The 22,440-nt window shown below is 31.3% G+C and overlaps 1 protein-coding gene across 5 annotated transcripts in view; it reads right to left on the bottom strand.

Moving 5' to 3' along the window:
- Positions 1–22,440, bottom strand: part of LOC105195836 (papilin) — an 85,484-nt gene that overhangs the window by 24,537 nt on the left and 38,507 nt on the right. For all 5 annotated transcript variants that reach the window (XM_039448639.1, XM_039448641.1, XM_039448640.1 and 2 more), the window contains exons 2-8: positions 10,412–10,472; positions 7,407–7,594; positions 5,072–5,132; positions 1,350–1,432; positions 762–912; positions 333–456; positions 35–115 (exon numbers count right to left, since the gene is read on the bottom strand). In XM_039448639.1, the coding sequence (XP_039304573.1) occupies positions 35–115; positions 333–456; positions 762–912; positions 1,350–1,432; positions 5,072–5,132; positions 7,407–7,594; positions 10,412–10,472 (749 nt within the window). The remainder of the gene's footprint in view (positions 1–34; positions 116–332; positions 457–761; positions 913–1,349; positions 1,433–5,071; positions 5,133–7,406; positions 7,595–10,411; positions 10,473–22,440) is intronic.

Raw genomic sequence — 22,440 nt, forward strand, 5'->3', positions numbered from 1 at the left:
TTTTTTTATTAGCATACGGCTTATTTATACTCACCTAAATAATTGTTGGATGGATACTGTTCTTTTATAATAATATTAGTTGCACCCTCAGGAATAAGTAAAATATCGATATAACCTGAAAAAATGTTTTTCTATTTTTAATGCAGAGAAATATTATATATAGTTAATATAAATATTTAATAAAATTACAAATAGCTTCATAAAGTAATAGAAAATAATTAAAATATACCACATCAAAACAGAAATGATTTTGATCTTTTGCAAAAAATTGTTGTAGACACTTTGTTATTAATTTTATTTATGAATATTTATCACAATTAATCATAACTTACCCACTTGGAGATCATCTGTATCAAATAAGCCGGTAACGGTGTTACAATCCGAGCCATCGCCACCGCATTCTCTACACGCATCTTCTTTGACTTCGCTACCCAGCATCATATCGCATCCAACGTGCTACTCAAAAATATTTATTTTATCTTATTTTTAATTATATGTATAATAAATTATATAATTTATAAATTTTATAATAAACAATAATATATAATAATAAATAAACTTATAATAATAAATTCTACAATACACTTGGGTTTATTTTTATTTTTTTATTTGATTTAATTGCATGGCTCTCTCACTCTCTAACAACACATACTATCGTACGAATACGTATTCTAGAATGGATATTCGTGTAATATCATGTGCTATTAGGATAATCACAAGTCTATTATTTAATATAAACCTACATTATCATTATAATTTACCATGCATTTGCCTTCGACGCAAACATCGTTCTTTTCGGATTCACAAGGAGTGCCATCGGTCACAGCAACTTTATGCCTGTAGAAAAATCGTTCTCCTCGTGGCATACAGTTTAGTTCACATTTATTCGGACTTCCAGTGTACGGAATCCAACTGTAAAAAATAAATAATAATAATGTACAATTAAATAATAATTAAATCATCCATCGTTTTCAGTGCAATCAGATAGGATTATTAGTCACTCCTTTGTATTATTTAATTTCTTTGTATTTAACAATTGTCATCGATAGACAAACATCTATTGTAGCAAATAAAAGATTTATTGTCCCGTTCTATGTTAATAAGAAATGCGTTTGAGGATCATAATTTTGATAGAAGCTTTCATTACAACACCGCTGCTTGATTACGATAAATCACCGTCACGATACAATAAATCTTGTTTTGTGAATACGTCGAAATTCTTAGTCAAGTGGGCATTGATAATCATAATACCAGTTATGTGAGGAAGAGAGAGAGAAAGAGAGAGAGAGAGAGAGAGAGAGAGAGAGAGAGAGAGAAAGAGGAAGAGAGGAAGAGAGCGAAATACTCACTCGTAATAAACTCCTTCGAAAGGTACGTTGTTGAATTCTGCGCACTGTTCTGCACGAAAATCTTTCGATTCGCCGGGACATTCCTGAAAAAAAGTATAATTAAAGACTTTTTAATTCAATGGAATTTTTTGTGCATGAACCATACTTTAACTTAAAACATTTGATAGTCTGTTATATCAAGCGGATAACAAACAAAAAGACCGTGGCAATTCTAATTTAATTACTAAAAAATATCAATTGTATTATAAAAACTCTATAACTTTTTCTGTGATACAAAACGAAAATTTAAAGAAATAAATGAAATATATATTTTTCTGTCAAAATTTTATATTTTGTGCTGAGTATGTTGAGAAATATTGCAGCTTTGCGTCAGAATAAATATCAGTTAGTACAATATTTAAAAAAAAAACAAATTAAAAGGTAACGTCTTTTTACAAGGAACATATTATCACTCTGTCAAGAGACCGAAGAAAAATGTCGCTCGAAGGCAAAAGAATCTTTGTTACAGGATTAGTATAATGTTCCTATTTTCTGGCTAACGGTATTCTTTCCGTTAGGTCAACTTAACTTGCCGAACATCTTATCTCATAAAATGTATTATTTTCTTAATATTATATATTGCGGTAGTAAAAAAAGTATAAACAGTTTAAAAAGTTTATTTATCGAATTTGATACAAAGTAAATGTAAATAGTAAATGACATAATATATATGTAACTTTTATTTTCACTTTTTTATTATGCCTTGGTCGATTTTAACAATTAAAAATTTGTTACGAATTATTCTTGACTAACTTTAAGTAATATCTAAATCAATTGCTTTTAAGTAACTTAAGTGACAATACTGATAGACTTGGAAATTTTATTCTCATTTAACATTATAAAATGAGTGAACGCGTCTTGTGCTATTTCATGAATAGTTCGCAAAAATTAAATGACCCAGAAGTGGACGCTTCGTGGGGGGCAGATCTGTGAGGCAAGTAATGTCGATAAATCGAGTGGAACCTTAGCAAAAACGAAGAAAAGATACTCCAGCGAGACCGGTATCACGCATGAGGATACAGGGTAGAATTTATAGTGGAAGATTTCTTGCGAACGGAATGAAAGGCCAGCAAAAAAAAAAAAAAAATGGCGACAGAGTCACATGAAATAGTAAGGGAAAGAGAAAGTAGTGGCAAAAATTAGAAAAAGAACAAATTTTAGATGACTGTCAGACCATTCGAAAACGATATCGAAAGTAACGAATATTATATCAATTGTAAGAAATCATTTATAAGAAATTATAATTAACCGCGTTACCGTCAATTGAACGAATAGTTTTTCCAACAATTTTTCTTTGAGAATGCTAGAGAGAGAATAATTTAAATTATAACTTTTACGGAAGTAATATCTCATCTCTGATGCAGATCTATATCTTGTCGCATTCCTTGATATGTTCTTAATATAGTGTCTTTAATAGCAATTTTTATTTTCCACCGAGAATAAAACTTTTTCTTTGAAAGTACGTAGAAGTATTACATGCAAAAAGAATTCATTATTTTAATGTCTGCTAGCGTTTTTATAACTTATTCCTCAAATGAGTTTTTCTTGCAATTTTTATCATATGGTATTATCTACAAAATAAATAATTCTCCCCAAAAATAAATGTATACGATCAACAAAATACAATAATAATAGTAATATACAATACATAAGTTTCTTGAAATGACGATAAGATAATTAATCTGATTAATAATTATATTAAATGATTTATAAGTCAACAATATTGTTGCTATGAGTCAACTATGTATAACTAGATGTAACTATATATATGTATGTATATGTGTGTATATAATACATATATATGTATAAAATATCACATATAAATAATTTTAAATGTAATTTTTATAACAAGTGCAATTATAATTTTTTACAAGCTGTAACTCTCTCTCTCTCTCTCTCTCTCTCTCTCTCTCTCTTTCTCTACTATTATTCTAGGAAATAGATGTCAATAGCATCTAATATAGAGCATGTATACCAATGTACCTTGCTAGTTGTTCTAGTTAGCGTCTAACTCTAACAAAGTTAATGCTTCGCAAGTCAATACCGTGTAATAGACTTCCGTTTATGAATTTTTTGTTCGTCACAGAACATACAAAACTTAACACAAAACATGTTGATGTAATATATATGAGGTATTCCACGTGAAAGGGGTTCACCTAAAAATAAATTGCTTGAAATTTTTGAAATGATAATGAAAATATATTAGTGGACATATTGTAATAAGGTTGATGATAAAAAAATAAGTATTATATGCCTTGCATCAAAGATACGTTTCACGAAATATTTTTTTTTTAACATTTATTATTTGTAGCTAAAATTAAAACATTTTTATAGACATAATTCTTTTTGGATTTTTTTTCATACTTTTAGATAAAAACGTTAATTTTAGAATGAAAAATTTAATAGTATTAAAAAATCAATTTTTTAGTTTTAAATACAAAAATAAAAAATTACATTAATTTTTTAAAATCTGAAAAAATGCTCAAAAGTACTTCAATACATATAGAATATCGTATCGTAAAGCAAATTTTGGGATCGTAATGGAATTCTCTCGTAAACGAATATTATTTCTAATACAAAATCACAATTTTAGCCAATAACTAAATAATATCAATTTTTTATTGGTCAATTTTGGATAGGCTTTCGTTATTAGATGAAATGCTTATACATTAAAATCAATGACATTAATGTTTATTTCTACTGTTCAAAACTATTTGTGTTTTGCATGTTTAATATTTTGCATCAATTATATATACTTAGTATTATGTAATAAATTTAAAAATATTTTAAATATTGAAATTATATACATACGCTTGCATTCTATTAAACTCATCAAAATGACAATTTGTCAATTTAGAATATAAAGTGATAGATTCTTGTTGTGTCAGTTTTAGAAGAGAGATTTACGTAATAGTCTTGTAATTGCGTAACAGTAACACGTTATATTTCTCTACTAATAATTTTCTTTCTGCTCGCCATTAAATGATTCGAGTTAAATGACAGAAAATTCATAAAGCGCATAGACATTGTCGTGACATCGTGACAAATTCCAATTGTAATTAATTAATCATGATCTTTTTACAGCAACAGAAATGAAAATATGAGCAGGTGATTATAAATTTTTTAAAACTTGCTTATAATATCTCTTGGCATTTTCATTTTATTCCATTTTTTTTAAACTTGGATTCAATATCTTATATTTTAAAATTATACAAGACTTGTAGATTAATCGTAATTTTTTTATCAATTGATGAATCGTTTAATGACTTTAATGAATGGATTATTTTATTTAATGCAATATTTATAACAACGTTAAATTTTCAAAATTGTAAACGCGAAAGAAAAGAACGAGAACGCAAATTTCAATTTCATTAATTTTAGTTTGCAGATGAGAGTAATTGAAACGCGCATCATATGTCTGCCCCAAGGTCTGTTAATAGACTGTCAGACTACTCGATCTATTAAAGCACATCGCATAAATCACTAGCTATTACAAGGCAATTAATCAAATTCCTGATTGTATTAGACTCGGACAATCCGCAGTATTCCCATGACGGAATCTTTTTACAATTTCTAGCTATTATTATTAGCGCGTTGCGAAAGACAACGTGCAATCACAATGAGTGAATTTCCAACGTATAAAATAATTAAGAATCGCGTTATTATTAATTTTTTGTACTCACTTGAATGTTGCAAGAAAAGAACCGCCTGGATGCACCAGTGCACTTGTCATGACCACTATCACTGCAACATTATGGAATAATTGTATATTATTACTTTGTGATAAATGACAACGCCTAAAGTTAAAAAGAAAGAGCATTACAATCTCAAGTTTTGTTTATCAATATTTTCTCGAGTTTATAAGCAAGGGATATACATTATTACTATAAGAGTAAATCTTCTTAAACATTAAACATTAAATTTTTTTATTAATTGATTAAATTAAGCTTCTCTTCCCGTGTTATATTATATAATACTCAAGTATAATATATTTGCATTAATCGTAATTATAATATTATAGTTGTAATATTCAGTGTAAGTGCAAAGTTTCCTCAGAACAAGATTAAAAAGTTACCGCTTTAATAAATTTCTATAGTATCTTGCTTACATATTTATTTCGCATGAAGATTCAACATTTAAAAATTTATCCTCCCACAATAGATATCTTTTTTGCTTGAATTTTAGAACAAGGTTTTCAACAAAGTCTATATTATATAGTTACGAATTATGTTACATGCAGTGTTTTATTAATAGGTTTATACTTATACATGCAATCACATTGTGTCACATTTTCCAAGTTTTACAATTAAAAATTTACTAATAGTACATAAAAGCTAGAAATTTACAAGATCGCTTCTTTTAAATCGAATTACTTTTAATATTAATACGATATACAATATATACAAGAAAATACAAATTATTATACATATACATATAGCAACGTGTTCTCCACTGATTTATGATTAATTCACAAATTTTAATTGAAAGTATCGATTACCGAAACGAAAAGTATATTCAAGATCATCGTGAAAATAATGTGTTTTTCCTTTGCCGTTAAATCATAGCTCATACATTCAGGTGACCTGTGACACGATGCATTCAATGTGAAGAACTTGATGCGATGCAGACTTTCACGTTATGATTATCTCGCTTTCCAAGCTTCATACTATACCATTAACAATGAGCCTATCTCAGCTAGTATTGGTACAATGTCGATCGTCGATCGGTCGCACCTCTCCCGATTTCCTACTCGATCTGTATAATCACGGCGCGTTAAAACCAACTTTAATTGCGCTTCCTCTTTGCGATGGGAAATTGTGAGAATTTCCCGGAGATAGCGTGACGTTAGGAGACGTATAAGTGCCTACGATTAATCTTCCCTTAGTTTCGAGATAAGAAGGATTTACGATGGATCTGTTACGTTAGCGTGTGCTAGGAGAAAAGTTTTGTTGATTTATCCCAAATTTAATCGCAGCTGACACACGATGCACTTGTAATAAGATTTGGTCGACATTTTTGCATTTTCGTATATTACATATGATTTTTATCGTGATTTTATTAATTTTATGAGTTTTTTAAAATAAAATTTCTATTTTTTTGCAACTTTCCCATAAAAAATTGCTTCTTTTTATATAAGTAAAGAAAAGTCAATAATTAAATTATATCAATAATTAAATTAAATTAAAAAAGAAAATGAAAGTTTATTGAAGAGATATTGTTATGTTTCTTCAATAAACATTTTTTTACATTGTTATTAAAATTTCTCTGTTCTAAATTATATAATATACAACTTTTATCAACGTTTTGGCATAAGTAATTTATTCAACTTGCCGTTTATACGATATTACATTGAGTATCTATTGCAGATCGAGACTTGATTAAATTCTTTACAAGTTTGTGTCCGCTTTTAATCTCCAATCTCTATTCAATTGGGCATACCATTGCAGCGAGTTCTAAGGATAGCGAGAAACTCAACGAGGCGAAATGGCTTCTTTTAAAAAAAAATTCAATAAAAAATAAATTTTTAAGTAATGAATTATTACTTATAAATTTTCTTACATGCCTTACAAATTTTTAGTAAGCGCATTTATGAAAATAACGTAGCAGTTGATACATTTTGATAATAATTTTTATGCAATACTTATATATAGTCAGAATTGCGAAAGAACATAATATATATATACATATACTTGTTTAAAATATAATCTCGTAAAGTATCATGTGGAGATTGGTCATTTTTTTGCCAGCAAGAATTTGTCATAAAAATTAAAAAAAAATCAATTAGCAATGTCCTACGAAACATCTAGCGATATCATTTCTATGAGAATTCTACGAGAAAGATATTAAGATATTCTTTCTTCTACTGTACGTACCAAGCTCGTCTCCAAGCCATCTCTCGTTTGATATTGCTCTAAATTATACATTAGAACGTAAACGTATGTACGACGTTTTAACACGAATCGAGTGGTAACAAATAAACGATGATGTAAAAAAAGCTCATAAAGTATAATATCTCACTCTATGTCGAGACATTGTCTGGTTTGATGGGCAACTCCGCCACCGCAGGAGCGCGAACAGGAGCTGGGTGTCGACCATGGTCCCCAGTTGCCTCTCTCAGGTTCATCCGTATCTGGTATAAAGCTGCTGGGTAGATAACTTTCACCGTGTTGTCGGCGATGCCTTCCGTGCCTTAATTTTATATGATGCTGTAACAAGATCAAATAAGATACATTTGTTATGTCGCGTCTTCTCGCTCCATGCCGCGCGTCGCACTTTGTGCAGCGCGAAAAAGTCTATAAGTATCACGAGGTCGCAGCCGGGGTCGCGCAAAAGATGTGGCCTGCCGTGAGAACGTAAGTACGAGGGAAACATTTCGCGTTAAGTACCCCCTTGTTTACCTGCAGCCTCCGCCTCCGAAGAATCATCTTCGCGCGACGTACAGTTAAGCTTCGTGGGTAACAATAGTACTTGTGGTGGTTTCGCCACACGAGGCACTTTAATTCCTCAAAATGGAAACAGCTCATGCATAACGAAACGTATTTAAAGCATGTATTTTTTTAATTCAATAATTTAGCAACAGAGACTGTTAATTTTCTTGCTCTCGTGGAAAAAGTGCAACTGCATGTGCATTTTATCATTTAATTTGTATTGCTTTTAAAATCCAATTTCTCAATTATAAAACTGATATCACATCGGAATATTATTACAATTTCATGCATCAATCTATTTCTTTAGAAAATATTCGTACAACTTTTTTAAAATTAAATAATTATGATTTACGATTTATTACGATTTCATTTGGTAATGAAATCTTTTGATAATTCAGCATATTAACAATTAAGTATTTGACATTTGATTGATTAATACAGGTATTTTTTAATCGAAAAACAAAAGAATAAAGGAAAGGGCATAATATAATTGTATACAATTTAATGTGAAACACAGATTTATCGTGTTCCTCTCATAATTATATTTTGTGTATAATTTAACCAGTTAAATAATTATATCAATCGTTACATCAATGACACGATAAATTATAGCGGTTGTAGCGATTTGCGGCAATTATAGCAAATTCGTTTTGTTTTTTAAACATATAAAAGAAGTTAAACATATATAGAAATTTATTCATGTTATTTTTCTATTGAATTAATTTCTTTTTAAAATTAAACAAATCTGCCATTAAAATTAATAACAGAAATAATACAATATAGAAGAGTAAATGTAAAATTTTGTTTTTATCTATATAAATACTATTTTATATGCTACGAAATTTATTTCAAATTATTTTGTAATATAAATTATCACAATAATTAATTCCTGTATTGTGATACATTTTATGTCGAGGATTATCACAATTTAGAATTTGATATTACTAAAGACATAGCAGTCGTACGTGAAATTTGACGATCGTAGAATTCTCCGTGAGATTGGCGAAGAGTTAATTAAATGGTTCTTACTGAGAAATGGGCCTTACTCCCGATGTGAGAGGTCAGTCGATGAACCATAAATGCCCGGCTCAACACGCCTCTTTCTTAATAATTGTCGTATATACTGTCGCTGTTTAACCTCGCGTAAAAAACACAAATACTGTTAAGCCCACTATAATGGCAATTTTCTCTGCTAGATCGTTGATGGTAATTCAATAACATGGATAAAAATTAAAGAAAGATTCATGTATTTATCATAGTTATTTTTTTAATAAATTACAAAGAATGAAGAGAATGATAAGAGAAAAACAACAAGTAAAAGCCAGTAAAAATCCTCATATTTTGTACGTTTTGTGCTACTATGTCATAGGTTAATGTTCATCTGTATTTTTCATTTGGATAATAAAATAATTTAATTTTTTATAAATGTAAAATTTTATAATATTAATTAAATTTAAAACAAAATAAACAAAAACTAGATAAACTTCTTTTAGAAAATATTTCTTCTGATGAATTTGACAAACGTACTGATAAAGTAATATAATCTAACGTTTATACATGTACAAACTTTTTATAAAAAATATAATAATACATAAACGTATGAAAAAATTAATAATAGCGATATAAATTATCTATATCAAAATCTTTAACAAATGACAAACTTATTTTAATGATGCGTATTTTATGATATACCACTGCAACGTCACCAAAACTGGCGGATTTATTTTCAAGATTCCTTTGCGTCTCTAACGACCACTTAACTTAGATTAGCCACGCAGTCTGGCTGGGATTGCACTGATGATGGTAAAAAGCCGCTATGAGTCACAGAGTTTTTCCCTTTCTCTTTGTGCCGCGTCTAATAATTTCATTGCTCAGTCTCTCTTTGTCACAAGTTTTTATTGCACTAAACAGACGCGCTGCTGTCTGTTTAGTGCGATTCTAATTCCTTTGCCTTTCTTTGCGTACTCGCTATGACACACCTTTTAAGCATATATGTATATATTCTAAATGTGCGTTTTTAATTGATTAAAATTCAAAAGTAGACTTTATTTAGTGCTAGAACTTATTCGCGGTACTTTACATAGAGAAATGAAGTGACAAACAAACGAGCAAATCGCTGTATTATGCACTCTAGAATGATTTGCGCTCTTGAAGCATTATAACAGAGTGAGAAAAGAGAGAGAGAGAGAGAGAGAAAAAGAGAGAGAGAAAGAAGGTAAATTAACATAGTATAAAATATCGAGTTAATGAATGAGTTTGAGAATGAGAAAGAGGAATACGGGTTGCGGTCAGACTCGAAGGCTATCCATAATTATTGGTTACGTCGTAATGGTTTACGGAATCTTCATGTTCCCTATTGTCTTGGGTTTCCTAGGAACAAAATGTACCAAGATAATCTCTCTACGCGAGAGACCGGGAGACCTTGAAACCCAAACCATCATCAAAGGAAGGGCAATAAAACGTGAGGGAATTCTGTCAAGATATGTTGAGACCCTTACCGTGACTTTATTCTAGGCTTCGAGAACTTTCCCATAATATTTTTAATATTGTTATTATATCGTAAATGTTATTTGTTTTATATATAAATAAACTTACATGTTTTGCAAGAGAATGATGCACTTGTGCTGATATAATAAATATTATAAGTCCCAGCGACCTGAAAAGAAAAATATCACGTTTAATGATATAGATATATCTTTTATTTTATTAATAAGAAAATTATCATATTTATTTTTTGCTATTTTTATTGTTAATATCAGATGTATATGATAAAGTATATCACGAGGTAATCTGTCTTTTTAAATATGTGTGTGTGTGTGTGTGTGTGTGTGTGTGTGTGTGTGTGTGTGTGTGTGTGTGTGTGTATCATTTTTATAACATTCTAATTTAAGTATTCTAATTTAATTAAATATGCGCGTTGGAGTAGATAATACACTGTTAAAAAAACGTAACTAAATTTAATACAATGTAACAAAATAAAATTTCAAACAGGTGTACTAAAAACATTTAATATTGTCAAAAATGAATTAAATTTCATGCATATGTACACAATGTACTTTTCAGTTATAGATGCATTAAATTTAACGTAATTTAAAAGTACATTGAATTTAATGACATTTTTAAATCAAATTTAACATGCACAATTCAATGTGTAAAATTTGCTATGCAATATTTTTTATTACAAGTAAATAACACTTTTAGTGTACTGATGATGGAAATAAGCAACTTTATTGTCATTACAATTTACAATAAAAATCAAGATTTATAACAATCAAGTAGTTGATAATTTTGTTTTCATGTATTAAAAGTATATAAGAAAAATTTAGATTAAAATATTTTATCAACAAAGGCCATGAAAGTTGGTGTAAAAAATAGAAACGTATGCTGACATAAATTGGGAGCAAGTGCAATGCCTTTGTCAATAGCAGTGGTGACGAAAATCTTGAATGAGCGTGTTTTTGCAGTGCGTTGGCACGCGTCATTGCGTAAGTTCCTCGAGTGGTTGGTCGTCATTCAGGTTTGGAACGATGCCCGGGACTGGCAGTGACTCGCTATCCGGAATGGGCGAGTTCCAATATACAGGCATCTGTTATCGGCTGGTGGGTCTCATATTCTCGTGAGAAGTGATTTATCGATTTTATCGATATCGATTTTACGCGATGGTAATTACAAGCGTTTGCACCGGGCACCCTGTTTAAAGCCGACATACAACGACTATTCTGCATATTGAGAACAATCTGAATAAAGCTCTCTAATTGTTTATGAAAATCATCTATGTCATTTATTTCGATACATAAACGTTATATTTAACTTTTATTTAACGAAATAAACGAAACTTGTATATATTTGTATAAAGTTTTTAATATACTTATATAGAGGAAGGGAACGAGAGTCGTGAGATACGTGACGCGGATGGAGGCAGACGGCAAAAGTAGAAAGATAGTGTGGATCGCGATTAAAAATTGCATTTATTATAACTACAAAAAAGTTTTTAGATAAAGTAATTTCATGAAGCACGAACACGTACAGCTAGATGTAAAAATATAGATATAACTATATATCGTTTAATTAAAAGACAGTTTTCAGCGCACTACATGCATACGCAGTGATGCTCGCAACACATTTTTCTACAACGTAATAACGTCAACTGGTTTAACAATATTTTCAGAGTTTTGCCTTTTTAAACGTTTGTCATACGAACGGAAATAATTTAATCGCGCGTACTGACCTAATCGCAAGTGCCAATAGCGTGGCTCTAATGTAATAACCAATGCTCGATAATCGAGCTATTCAAGTTCGAAACTTGGAAAGTGCCTCTGTGTTTGCGAAAATAACTTCTTCCATTCAGTATTATGGAGATGGCTTTGTCGGTATAAAGTTTCATATTGCAGTGTACAGTTTGCAGAATTTCCAGTTATGAATTCTCTCATGAACTACTGAGAATGTCAATAAAATTTAGTTTCGAGAATATTCAGTTTACAGAAATATGCAAACTGGAGACGGACGATACAAAAACAGGAATAATGTCAAATAACTCGTGCGAATCGAATTATACCTGTATGTCAATTGTTGTGTAATCTCTTTTTTTATTTTATTAATCAGTCATTCCATCTTCTATGCCTCTTTGCAACTTTCAAGTACTCGAAAGTCGTATACGTATGTACGTATACGTACGTAGTACATCCGAGATGACAGTTATTCTAATAAAAATAAAATACAAATTTTATCTTGCGTTATCTTGCGACGAATAAGATTATTTCGAGGTAATAGATATATAAAAAATCTAAACATTGCGAAACACCTTAAAATCGCTGTATCATATTAAAATTTTAACGGATTATTTGTATTGTAGAACCAATGAATCGAGATCAAGAGCTCTGCATTCGAGAACTTTTTAACGAAGACTCCTACACTCGCATTTGTTAAACTTGTATGCGAATGTTCAGTCCTATCGCGGCCGAGATTACTTACACATTGATTTACAGGATGCATACCATACACTATTAAAAATGTCATAAAATTCAATATATTTTTAAGTTACACAAATACATAAAATTTCATATATCAATAACTGAATTAAAAGTATGTGCGTGAAATTTGATACACACACTTTTGACAACACTTTTAAAAAAAGGGGTTAAAATTAACTTTCGTTACGTTACGTTAAATTTTGATGCCTATGTCATGACTTGATAAGCAATTGAAAATGACAGTTGCTAATATGGGCAGGATATTTTTACATTACTGAAACGATTGTCTCGAGATAAGCCGGTATGCTTCTTATACGAGGGACGTAAGATACACACACACACACACACACACACACACACACACACATCAGTGGAATTCAAGCATAAAGCGCACCTCTCCGATCATACAACGGGCTAATTAGTATCATAAGAAGGATATTCGCAGTACCGCTAAAAGTGGTAAAAAAGCACAGGCAAACCTACTACGCAAGAGTACCTCGGGCGCTTCTACATCTGATTATGGCTAGGGAACTGGCATAGACCGCCTTTTACGTAGTCAACCTGCGGATAATGGCAATCCGATAACATTCTAATTGGTTTATCGGTTATTATTAATAATGGCATGACAGTTCGTGGTCTGCACCATCGTCGAGGTGCAGCATAGCCCTGAGACGAAATATATGCACTCCGACATATGATAATCGAAAATCGTCTTTCTACACGACTTGGATTTTTATAAAATCTCTAATATTTTACTAATTCCAAATTAAAAATTTACAAATTTATTAGTTTCTATCGATAAAAATTGACGCCAATTTTAATAGCGTCATTCGAAATGTTACGCAGGAAACAAGTCGTAATAAAGAAAAATCTCAGAGTGTGTACGTTCGTAATAAATATATATGTAAATTTAAATAAATTTTATGTGGATAATTTTAGATAATGTTCAGTAGATTTTTCAATCCAAGAGATACTTATGTATATCTAGTAAGATTGTGCTGTAACATTGTGCTGATAATTTGTTAATCACAAATATTCAAGACTCAATTAGCATTCTTGACGGAAGAATCGTGTATTCACACAGAATCAATTATCGATCTTTCTATTATGCTCGTGTAATAACCTGTTAACAATACGCACTTGAGAATGTCTCGCTCCAACTTTTGGCTCGAATGTCGCGTTTCGAGTCTGCTTCTCGTGCGTAAAATTTACGGAATAAATTTCTCATAAATCCGTTTCATGACACGTCGTTTCAACTATCGAACAAACTACGTGTATGCAAAGTTGCTTTTATTTGGATTTATGCGGATTATTTATCGCAAAATATATGCGTTGACATAAAAGTTTCACGCATAAAAATGCATGATATAATTACTAGTATATGTATATGTATATGGTATATTACTGCAATATTGTATCACAATAAATAATACAATACCATTCAGCTGTTGCAGTATCTACTACTATAATTTATAACGTATCTACGGCAAAACATTGCATAATTAGGAGTCGAATATATAATATAATTATTAATATAGGTACACGTATATGTCATCGTGTACAATTTTAATATAATTTCAGTTTAATTGTGGACACATTCTAACTTTATATAACACATTATAATCTCGACAATGACAGTTGTTTGAAATCATGCGCATTGAACACGTTATACATGGCACATAACATTTTAATCTATTTACCATAAATTACATTCATAATACAAAATAAAATATTTTTGTACAAAAAGTATAATAGCGGGGAAAATGTTGAATATTATATATCGCACGGCTGACTCGAATTCCATTACTTATTTAACAAACGATATCCAGCGCGGACGTCAACGATTAATGCATTATTTTTCAAACAAGACAGAAGAGAAGAAGTTGAGTGGAAAGATCACTTCGATGGAGAATTTCGACTGCATCTTTGACTGCTTACTGTTGTATCTACGTCATCATGATGATGCAGATATAATAGATGCAAGCTCTTGGCAAGTCCGCACAATTACGATTCTTTAAAAAAACTAAAACTCCGTTAATTGCTCCACTGTAAAAACTGTCTAGTTTAAATGGTTAAGCCAAGGAAACACAATGTGTACGTGAATTTAAGACATTTGACAAATTTTCGCAAGTGTTATTAAAAAACAATCCAATCAATATAATCTTATACATTTGAATTAACAAAATAAATTGTTTGCGTATACGGCGTTATAACATAAGTTGTAAAAAACGGAGCTTTGTAATGTAGCCCAACCTTACTTTTCGCTGTACAAAAGTAAAACTGCTTTTTTTCTCGTATCCCATCTTGTACACGTGCGTCACGTAATAAGAGCAATTTGCACGTGGATCACGGACCATATAATTTTCGCGAGATATACACGTGAGAAATCGATTGCTTTTTCGAGCAAATTGTCGGCACCTTGCGATCGAGCGTGATTACTGTGGACACATTGCGGTACGCACGGATGAATCGTAATCATCCTCGCAAAGCATTTTCCATCAATTGCGTACCAGATGTTTCGCGTTCCTCACAAAGATATCACTAATGTAATATTTGCTCTCTCAACGAATCGATTATTGAACCTTATTGTAAGCTATATTTATAAAAATTAAAAATAATAATGTTTATAAACTAATTGTGAGAATTACAATAAGTTAATTGCAACCATTTTTTTCTCTCAATGTAGTAATCGGTATAATAATTTTTGCAATTTAAATTTTAAACAACGATTAATATTCTTTCAATGAAAAAGTCGGTCGTTTTTTAGCATTTACGTTTAATTATCAGAAACGTAATTGCACTAATTTTATAATACCCTTTTACGTTTGATTCATGCATTACATTCGCACATTCGAACATGGCAATTAGAGATGGAAACTAAAATTGCTATTCGGGTCTACTGTCGGTTGGTAGTAGATCCTTTTGGATACAATAGAGGCTGCACCTGTGTTCGAGATATACACACTGCTTGATATAAGCTTAATCCCGTCGTGATATGATCGCATTAGGCATCCTACAAGATCGCCTCCCTGGACCGTAATCGAGGTCAGTATCGAAACGGAATTATGTTCCGAGTGTATTATCGATCTCCGAATGCAATCGTGATCGTTCAGGATACCAATACGGTATTCTGATACAACGTTTCGTCGCCAAGTGCGATTAGTTGAGAAACACGACAGACGCGCGAGGAACAATAGCAAAAGCTTAATCACCATACGTCAGAACGTCCACGTGTTAAACAGTCGACTGAAAATAAAATTTTATCGTGTATTTCTTTCTTTTTTTTAATGGTTAATTAATCGACGATAATAAAGATGAAATTTACATCTCTGTCGCTGATAATTGGCGACTGAAGTAACGCTCAATTTTACATTAATAAAAAAAGTTCTCACAATATGTATAATATTTATAAATTAACTAAAAATACTTTAGTAAATCTGTGCAACTCTAAATAGAAATTAAAAATGGAAATAAAGTTATAACATATTATAAATTTGCTTTTTTGATTCTTTAATTTTTAAATATATAAATAAAAATTAATAATCAATACAAAAGTTAAGAAGAAACTCGGAAAATTGAAAGAAATGAACAATAAACTGTCCTCTAAATTCTAAATAGTAAAAGTAGTAAAAGTAAATATATGAAAAATTTTAAATAAAAAATATTTCCAATCTACAATATATATATATCTTGTAATAAATTTTCTCCAAGTTGTATTTAATTGTGTTTCATCAACGAAACATAATATTTACATAGATAGGCGCATAACGTATAACGCCTATGCGGTTACACATGCGCGTCATTAGTTCGCGTTCTATATATTCGCAATGGCAAATTTCCGATTTTTTAAATTTATTCAGGCATAATAACAGTACTCTCGAGAGGCTGTACAGAGTTTGGCTCTTACTTTAGTCGCAGGTGCAAAGTTCGCGCGCTGGTGAGAAAGTGGTCGTGAGACTTACGAGCCGGGTGCTGGCCCGGTCGCGGCAGTCGTAATTAATCATGCGGCGCGCAAAACGCATACCTAATCCTATAATAATTGCAACAAGCCGACCAAAACATTGCGTTTATCATTAAATTTTAAAAAAGAATCAAATGTGATGAAAAATGGGACTCTTAGGAGTCTTTAGGAGTTTTTCAGGCTGTCCAAAGTTGCGGCGAATGTAAATTTTCGATGGTGAATGACACGACTAATCTCTCGTAAGAATCGATTCCTCTAATCCTTTCAAAAGCATAGACGTTTTAAAATACGGTTGCCATCCTTATCGCTACAGCGTTTCGGATGAAGCTTCGAGTAGGTAGCGACTTGATTTTTTTTTTTGTAAAAGAAATTGAAATTTTTGTCTACATCTGCTAAATTATTGCCATAAAGTTATGTAAATTTTTCTTGCAAAATTTAGTTTAGAGAATATATGTTAAAAAAGATGTAATAAACTATACTTGTTAATATTAAAATATACAAAGTTCCATTTTTCACAATTAAGAAATCTTACAACAGAAACTCTTAATTGTTTAAATAAAATATAACTAGTAGCCAAGATACATCAATTTAAAAATAAAAAAAATTGAATAATGTTTTGAAGAATTTATTCGAAAGAGTCTTTTTATTACATATTTTTCTTCCGTATTTTAATAGTGACCTTGCCGCGAGGCGTAAAGAAGGCAACTGCACAGAATTGCGGATAACATTGTTCACTGTCTTTGAAGAAATGGCTAGTTTCACGCCAGCACGAATACGAGAAAAACGAGCTCTTTGGTCATGGTTCGTGGAAGTCTGGGTGAAAAAGAAAAACAAATGTCCCAGAACTACCAGCTTCAGGTGACCTGCATCGAATAGCCTCCTCGTAGGAAACCACGCGACTAAGTTCCGTCATATATATTGATCTAGCTTTATCGTTTCGCGTTTTGTGGAGAGAAAGAGAGAGAGAGAGAGAGAGAGAGAGAGAGCGAGAGTGAGCCCTACACGACCCAATATTTTTCACCCGATGTGCTGCAAATGCCTTGAGATGCTTAAAAAAAAGATCTGATCTCATAAATGACATCGCGAAATGACGTTGCCATTACTGCCCTCTAATTAACGTAGAAATTACTTTTTGCCCGCTGCGAAAAAAAGGTGAAACGTGCAAGAGCAAACTGTAACTTTTAAAATAAAATTTCATGTAATTAGGAGGCCTGTTGTTGTCAGCAAAGCAATAAATATTAACTGTAAAATTATTATAGTTAAAAATGTTTCTTTCGCGAATTTATCATTTATTGTATTTCTGAATTTCTAGTATTAACAAACTTTATATTATACTAACGAAATAATTGTAAGAAAAAATATAATTATTACATTAGTCATATCTTAGTACTTGTATCTTAATCAATTGCTGTTCCGGTTTATCGTTAAACGACATAGAATTATAAGATTTACGATTAAATTACGATAGAATCCATAATATATAGGTACGCGAAGCTTCAAAAATAAGAATAGTTGTGTGACAAAACGTGATAAAAAACGCGCCAGGCTTTTGCGATTAGGGGTTTTTCAGTATGTCAGACGATCAGTGTCCTTAAACCGGATGAGAATAGGAAAAAGGAGATCTAAATGCGACTACTAAAACTGTCGGCAATCCCTTTGTCTCTACTATGGGCTAATTGACTGGAATTCGAGCTAGTAGTGGCATGGGTAGTATACTGGCGAATTCGCAGTCGGATCAGTCAAGCCTGCCCCGTTCGTTCCCGCTCCTCCAAATGTATAGCCCCCGATGCTTCTGCACTAGCTATTTCTTTACTCTTGCCCTTTTTGAATTCTTTCACTCTCGGAGGGTCCACGACGACGGCAGATCGTTTCGAGACGCAAAACTTGTAATTCCTCTTATCGAATAGCCCATGGACGCGTAGTATTAAAAAATTAAAATAATATTTTTATACCGAATAGCAGCTGTGTGTGTGTGTGTGTGTGTGTGTGTATTTTTTTATTACTGAATGTCTTGTTACGTTGAGTATAAAATTTTTCTTGAAAATTTTTTATTCAACTATTGTAAATAAAATTTACTTATTCTTCTTACAATTAGAATATAATTTTACATAATTATAAGGCTCATTAAAGAAAAGTACATTTTTCTCGTAAATTAAATAAAATTTAGAATGCTTTAATTTCTTTCAAACATAAAAAATTATTGCATAAGAAAATTATCAATAATAATTTATTAAAATGATGTATGTATATACGCATACATATGTAAATCATAAATGAATTGCCGAAGGAGTGCATAAATCGATAAAGCGCGTCAAGATAAAAGAATTTAACTTCTTTAAAACATAGAAAAGAAATTCTATGCTTTATAGAGTATCAACTTCGATGCAAAGAATGCGCAATTTCATCAGTTTTGGATGAGGATGCGTAATAAGTACGAGGAAATGCGGGGGAAGAGGTGCTATCATTCCGACATCCGGGATGTAGTTCCTATCTAAACGGACAGAAGCTGGTATCACGTGCCCACGCGCGCAATACCAAGCAAATAATTGCTCAATGGATCGCCGATTTCATTATGTAAAAATGGCTATTATTTTGCGAATATCGCGAGCCATCGAAGCGCAGAGGAAAGCTTGTACCGCTTGTAGGCAACGTGTGTGTATAGAATGCAACAGAACCTATTAATTCAATTCTCCGTTAAATTAATTATTGACAAACAAATAATTGATTGTAATAGTTTTTCAATTGTATTTAAAAGCTCATCAAACAACAATAAAAATTTATGATTTATACACCGTTTCGAAGAAAAAATTTCGTTGATGGAAACGAAATTTCCACTTACTGCTACTTGGAAATACGTACATACGTTACAAACACCTGGTGAATTCTTCGCTGACAGTAACTTTTTGCAAACACTTGGAAAAGTATAATGTAAACGTTTGAGACTATGTTATTAAACGTCACTTAAACACTCCATAGTCATAAACATCTCATAAACAATTCCATGTTTAAATTTCCATCTCATAAACTGTTCAATAAAGTTTTTTCAAGCTCAATAAAACATCTATTCAACACTTGAACAAATATCTTGTAAACTTTTAATAAGCATATTAATTTTCATCGGGAAAACTGATTAGAAAGCACGTGCGAACAATATTACCTTGTTTGAAGCGTAGGAAAAATTGACTAACAATTTATTATAATGTGATTACAGTTCGAAATTTTATTGATTAATTATCAACTCTTTTTATAGTCGTGATCTATATTATTTTCTAATATGATGGTTAATCCTGTAATCCTGTGATCTGCGATACTTTTATATAAATATCAAATTGCGATTAATCATAATTATAAGCGAATTGTGAGAGAATTAGATAACTACGTCTATTTAACATTAGAAATGGTAGACGAAATATGGATTCAGCTCGTTAAATATCCTTATGTTTTTACTAATTATAAGGTTATAATATACAGTTTGTCGTAGAGGTTGACCTCAATTCTCAATTCGCATTATTTCAGCATTGTATAGACAAGCATATAGCGATAGAGTCAATTTGGAACTGCAGTGGACTACCCGCACTTGCATTGGCTTTGTTTGATGATTCTTTTACAGCCGGTTGCGCCAGACTATTCGTGAGACACTGGCACCGGGGCACCGAACACGTAAAGACTGAAAAATTTTCGACACTTCTATGACAACGTGCACGTGTATATATAGTATACACTTTATACGAGAAAAATAAAACTAATGAGCGACATATATTGTGAATGATATGATAATAGTGCGAGTCTTCTCATTATTAGCTATTTTTACGCTGTCGTTTTCATATATAACGCTCTATATAACGCAAAATTTGGCTCTTTCGTATCATTACTCATTGTCAGCTAGATTTGATACGAGAATTATCTTTATCTACTTTGCCTTCTTTCATCTGTAGCGACAAAAAGATTATTCTATTTTGCCGCGATAGGTTTGGCATTCGTTAAAATTTGTGTTTTAAGGTACATTTAGAAATCTTCCGCAATAAGTAACGAGAAAATTACTGTAAATGAGTAATTAATATTACATTTTTTTCCAAGTTATAATCTTTTAATTTTGTTTACAATAAGAAATTTTCAAAACACACAATATAATAATCTGCATAAATAGCTTTAATCGTGCATTCGTAAGAGAAAAAGTATCTTTACGTAGCAATCAAATTAAAATAACACGGTAAAAACAGATTTCAAATATTTAAGTGATATTTATTATTTATTGCATAGAAGAAATATTGTGGCAATTTAGAATTTGGTTTTTTCTGAACTTTCGTAAACTCTAGTCATAAAGCAACGATTTTAAAAAAAAGTATCGTCATGTATCACAATTTTATCATTTTATGAAATTTACGAAAGGATCACTGTTCGTCAAGGATCTCGTGGTTTACGATGATTCAAGTATATTTAACAGCGATAGTCAAATCGAGATTTGGCTAAGCATATATTTGATATTCGGACGTGACTCAGAAGCCAGCTGAGAGAGAATGAATTATTGATTACGTCTGCCACAGCGGGTGTGATTGCTATGTTGCACACCCGTAGCTTGTTATGTCACAGCTTTCAGTGTATGCAGATGACTTGACTGATGTCATCGCCGGCCACATTTTGCGCGGTTAAATTTTGTCGAGCATTCATGCCTGGTCAAACTTTTTGATGTTGGAAGAATTGTCGGCTGTCTAATCGATAATACTGTCCATACACAATAACATATCAAATATAAATATGAATATATTTTTGCTATTATCATTATAATACACATGTGATATATATATTTTTATGAGAGAGAGAGAGAGAGAGAGAGAAATTTAAACATTTAAGCCTTATGTAAAAGTGTCAACATAATTTTCGTTGTGAAATCAAAAAACCATGAGTACATTTGAGAAAATTAGCGAACACTTGAAACTGGCATAATCAAACGTCGATTAAGAATCGAATCTAGTGGGATTTTTTAAGAGACTAACGCAAATATCATTTTTGCAATACAAAGTAAAGAGAAAGTGACTAACGTCGCACAGAGAATTTTATGGAATAAACTTGACGACTGTGTGATATTTCTGAGCAATGGCATGCATAAAAATGTTGCTACTTAATTTACAAGATATTCTCGCCATATTCTATGCACTTTTTAGAAGCTTGAATTTCAAAGATAAATTTTACACGTACTTTCGAAATTAATTACGCGAGATTAAATATAATGTATGATTTAATCAATAGTTCAATCAAATATTTTACAACGTTCGGCATTAGCAAAGCCAAGTGACCGAGACACGCAATTTCCGCCGCGCCGCAACGAATTTAACATCACTAACTAACCGTGCAAAATGCAGAAGAGAAAAAATTTTACCAAGAAATAATAATAGGCGATAGTAATATTTTTGGCTAACAAAAAATGATAATTATTATTACAATAATTTAAAATCAAAAGAAAAAAGAGATTGAATAGGCTGCGTGAAAGAGTAATTTTCCAAAGAGTCAAAAAGCCAATTATGAACTAATTTCACAATCTTTCTCTCTCTCTCTCTCTCTCTCTCTCTCTCTCTCTCTCTCTTTGCTTAACTTAATCGGCTGATTTTTCTAATGAAGTTGATCAGAACTAACAATTATAGTTGGCACTTAACTGGTCGATTAAATTAACCAGAGGTTGTGAAACTAGCCCTATG

Source organism: Solenopsis invicta, chromosome 4 (assembly GCF_016802725.1).
Source record: "Solenopsis invicta isolate M01_SB chromosome 4, UNIL_Sinv_3.0, whole genome shotgun sequence".
Classification (NCBI taxonomy): Eukaryota; Metazoa; Arthropoda; class Insecta; order Hymenoptera; family Formicidae; genus Solenopsis; species Solenopsis invicta.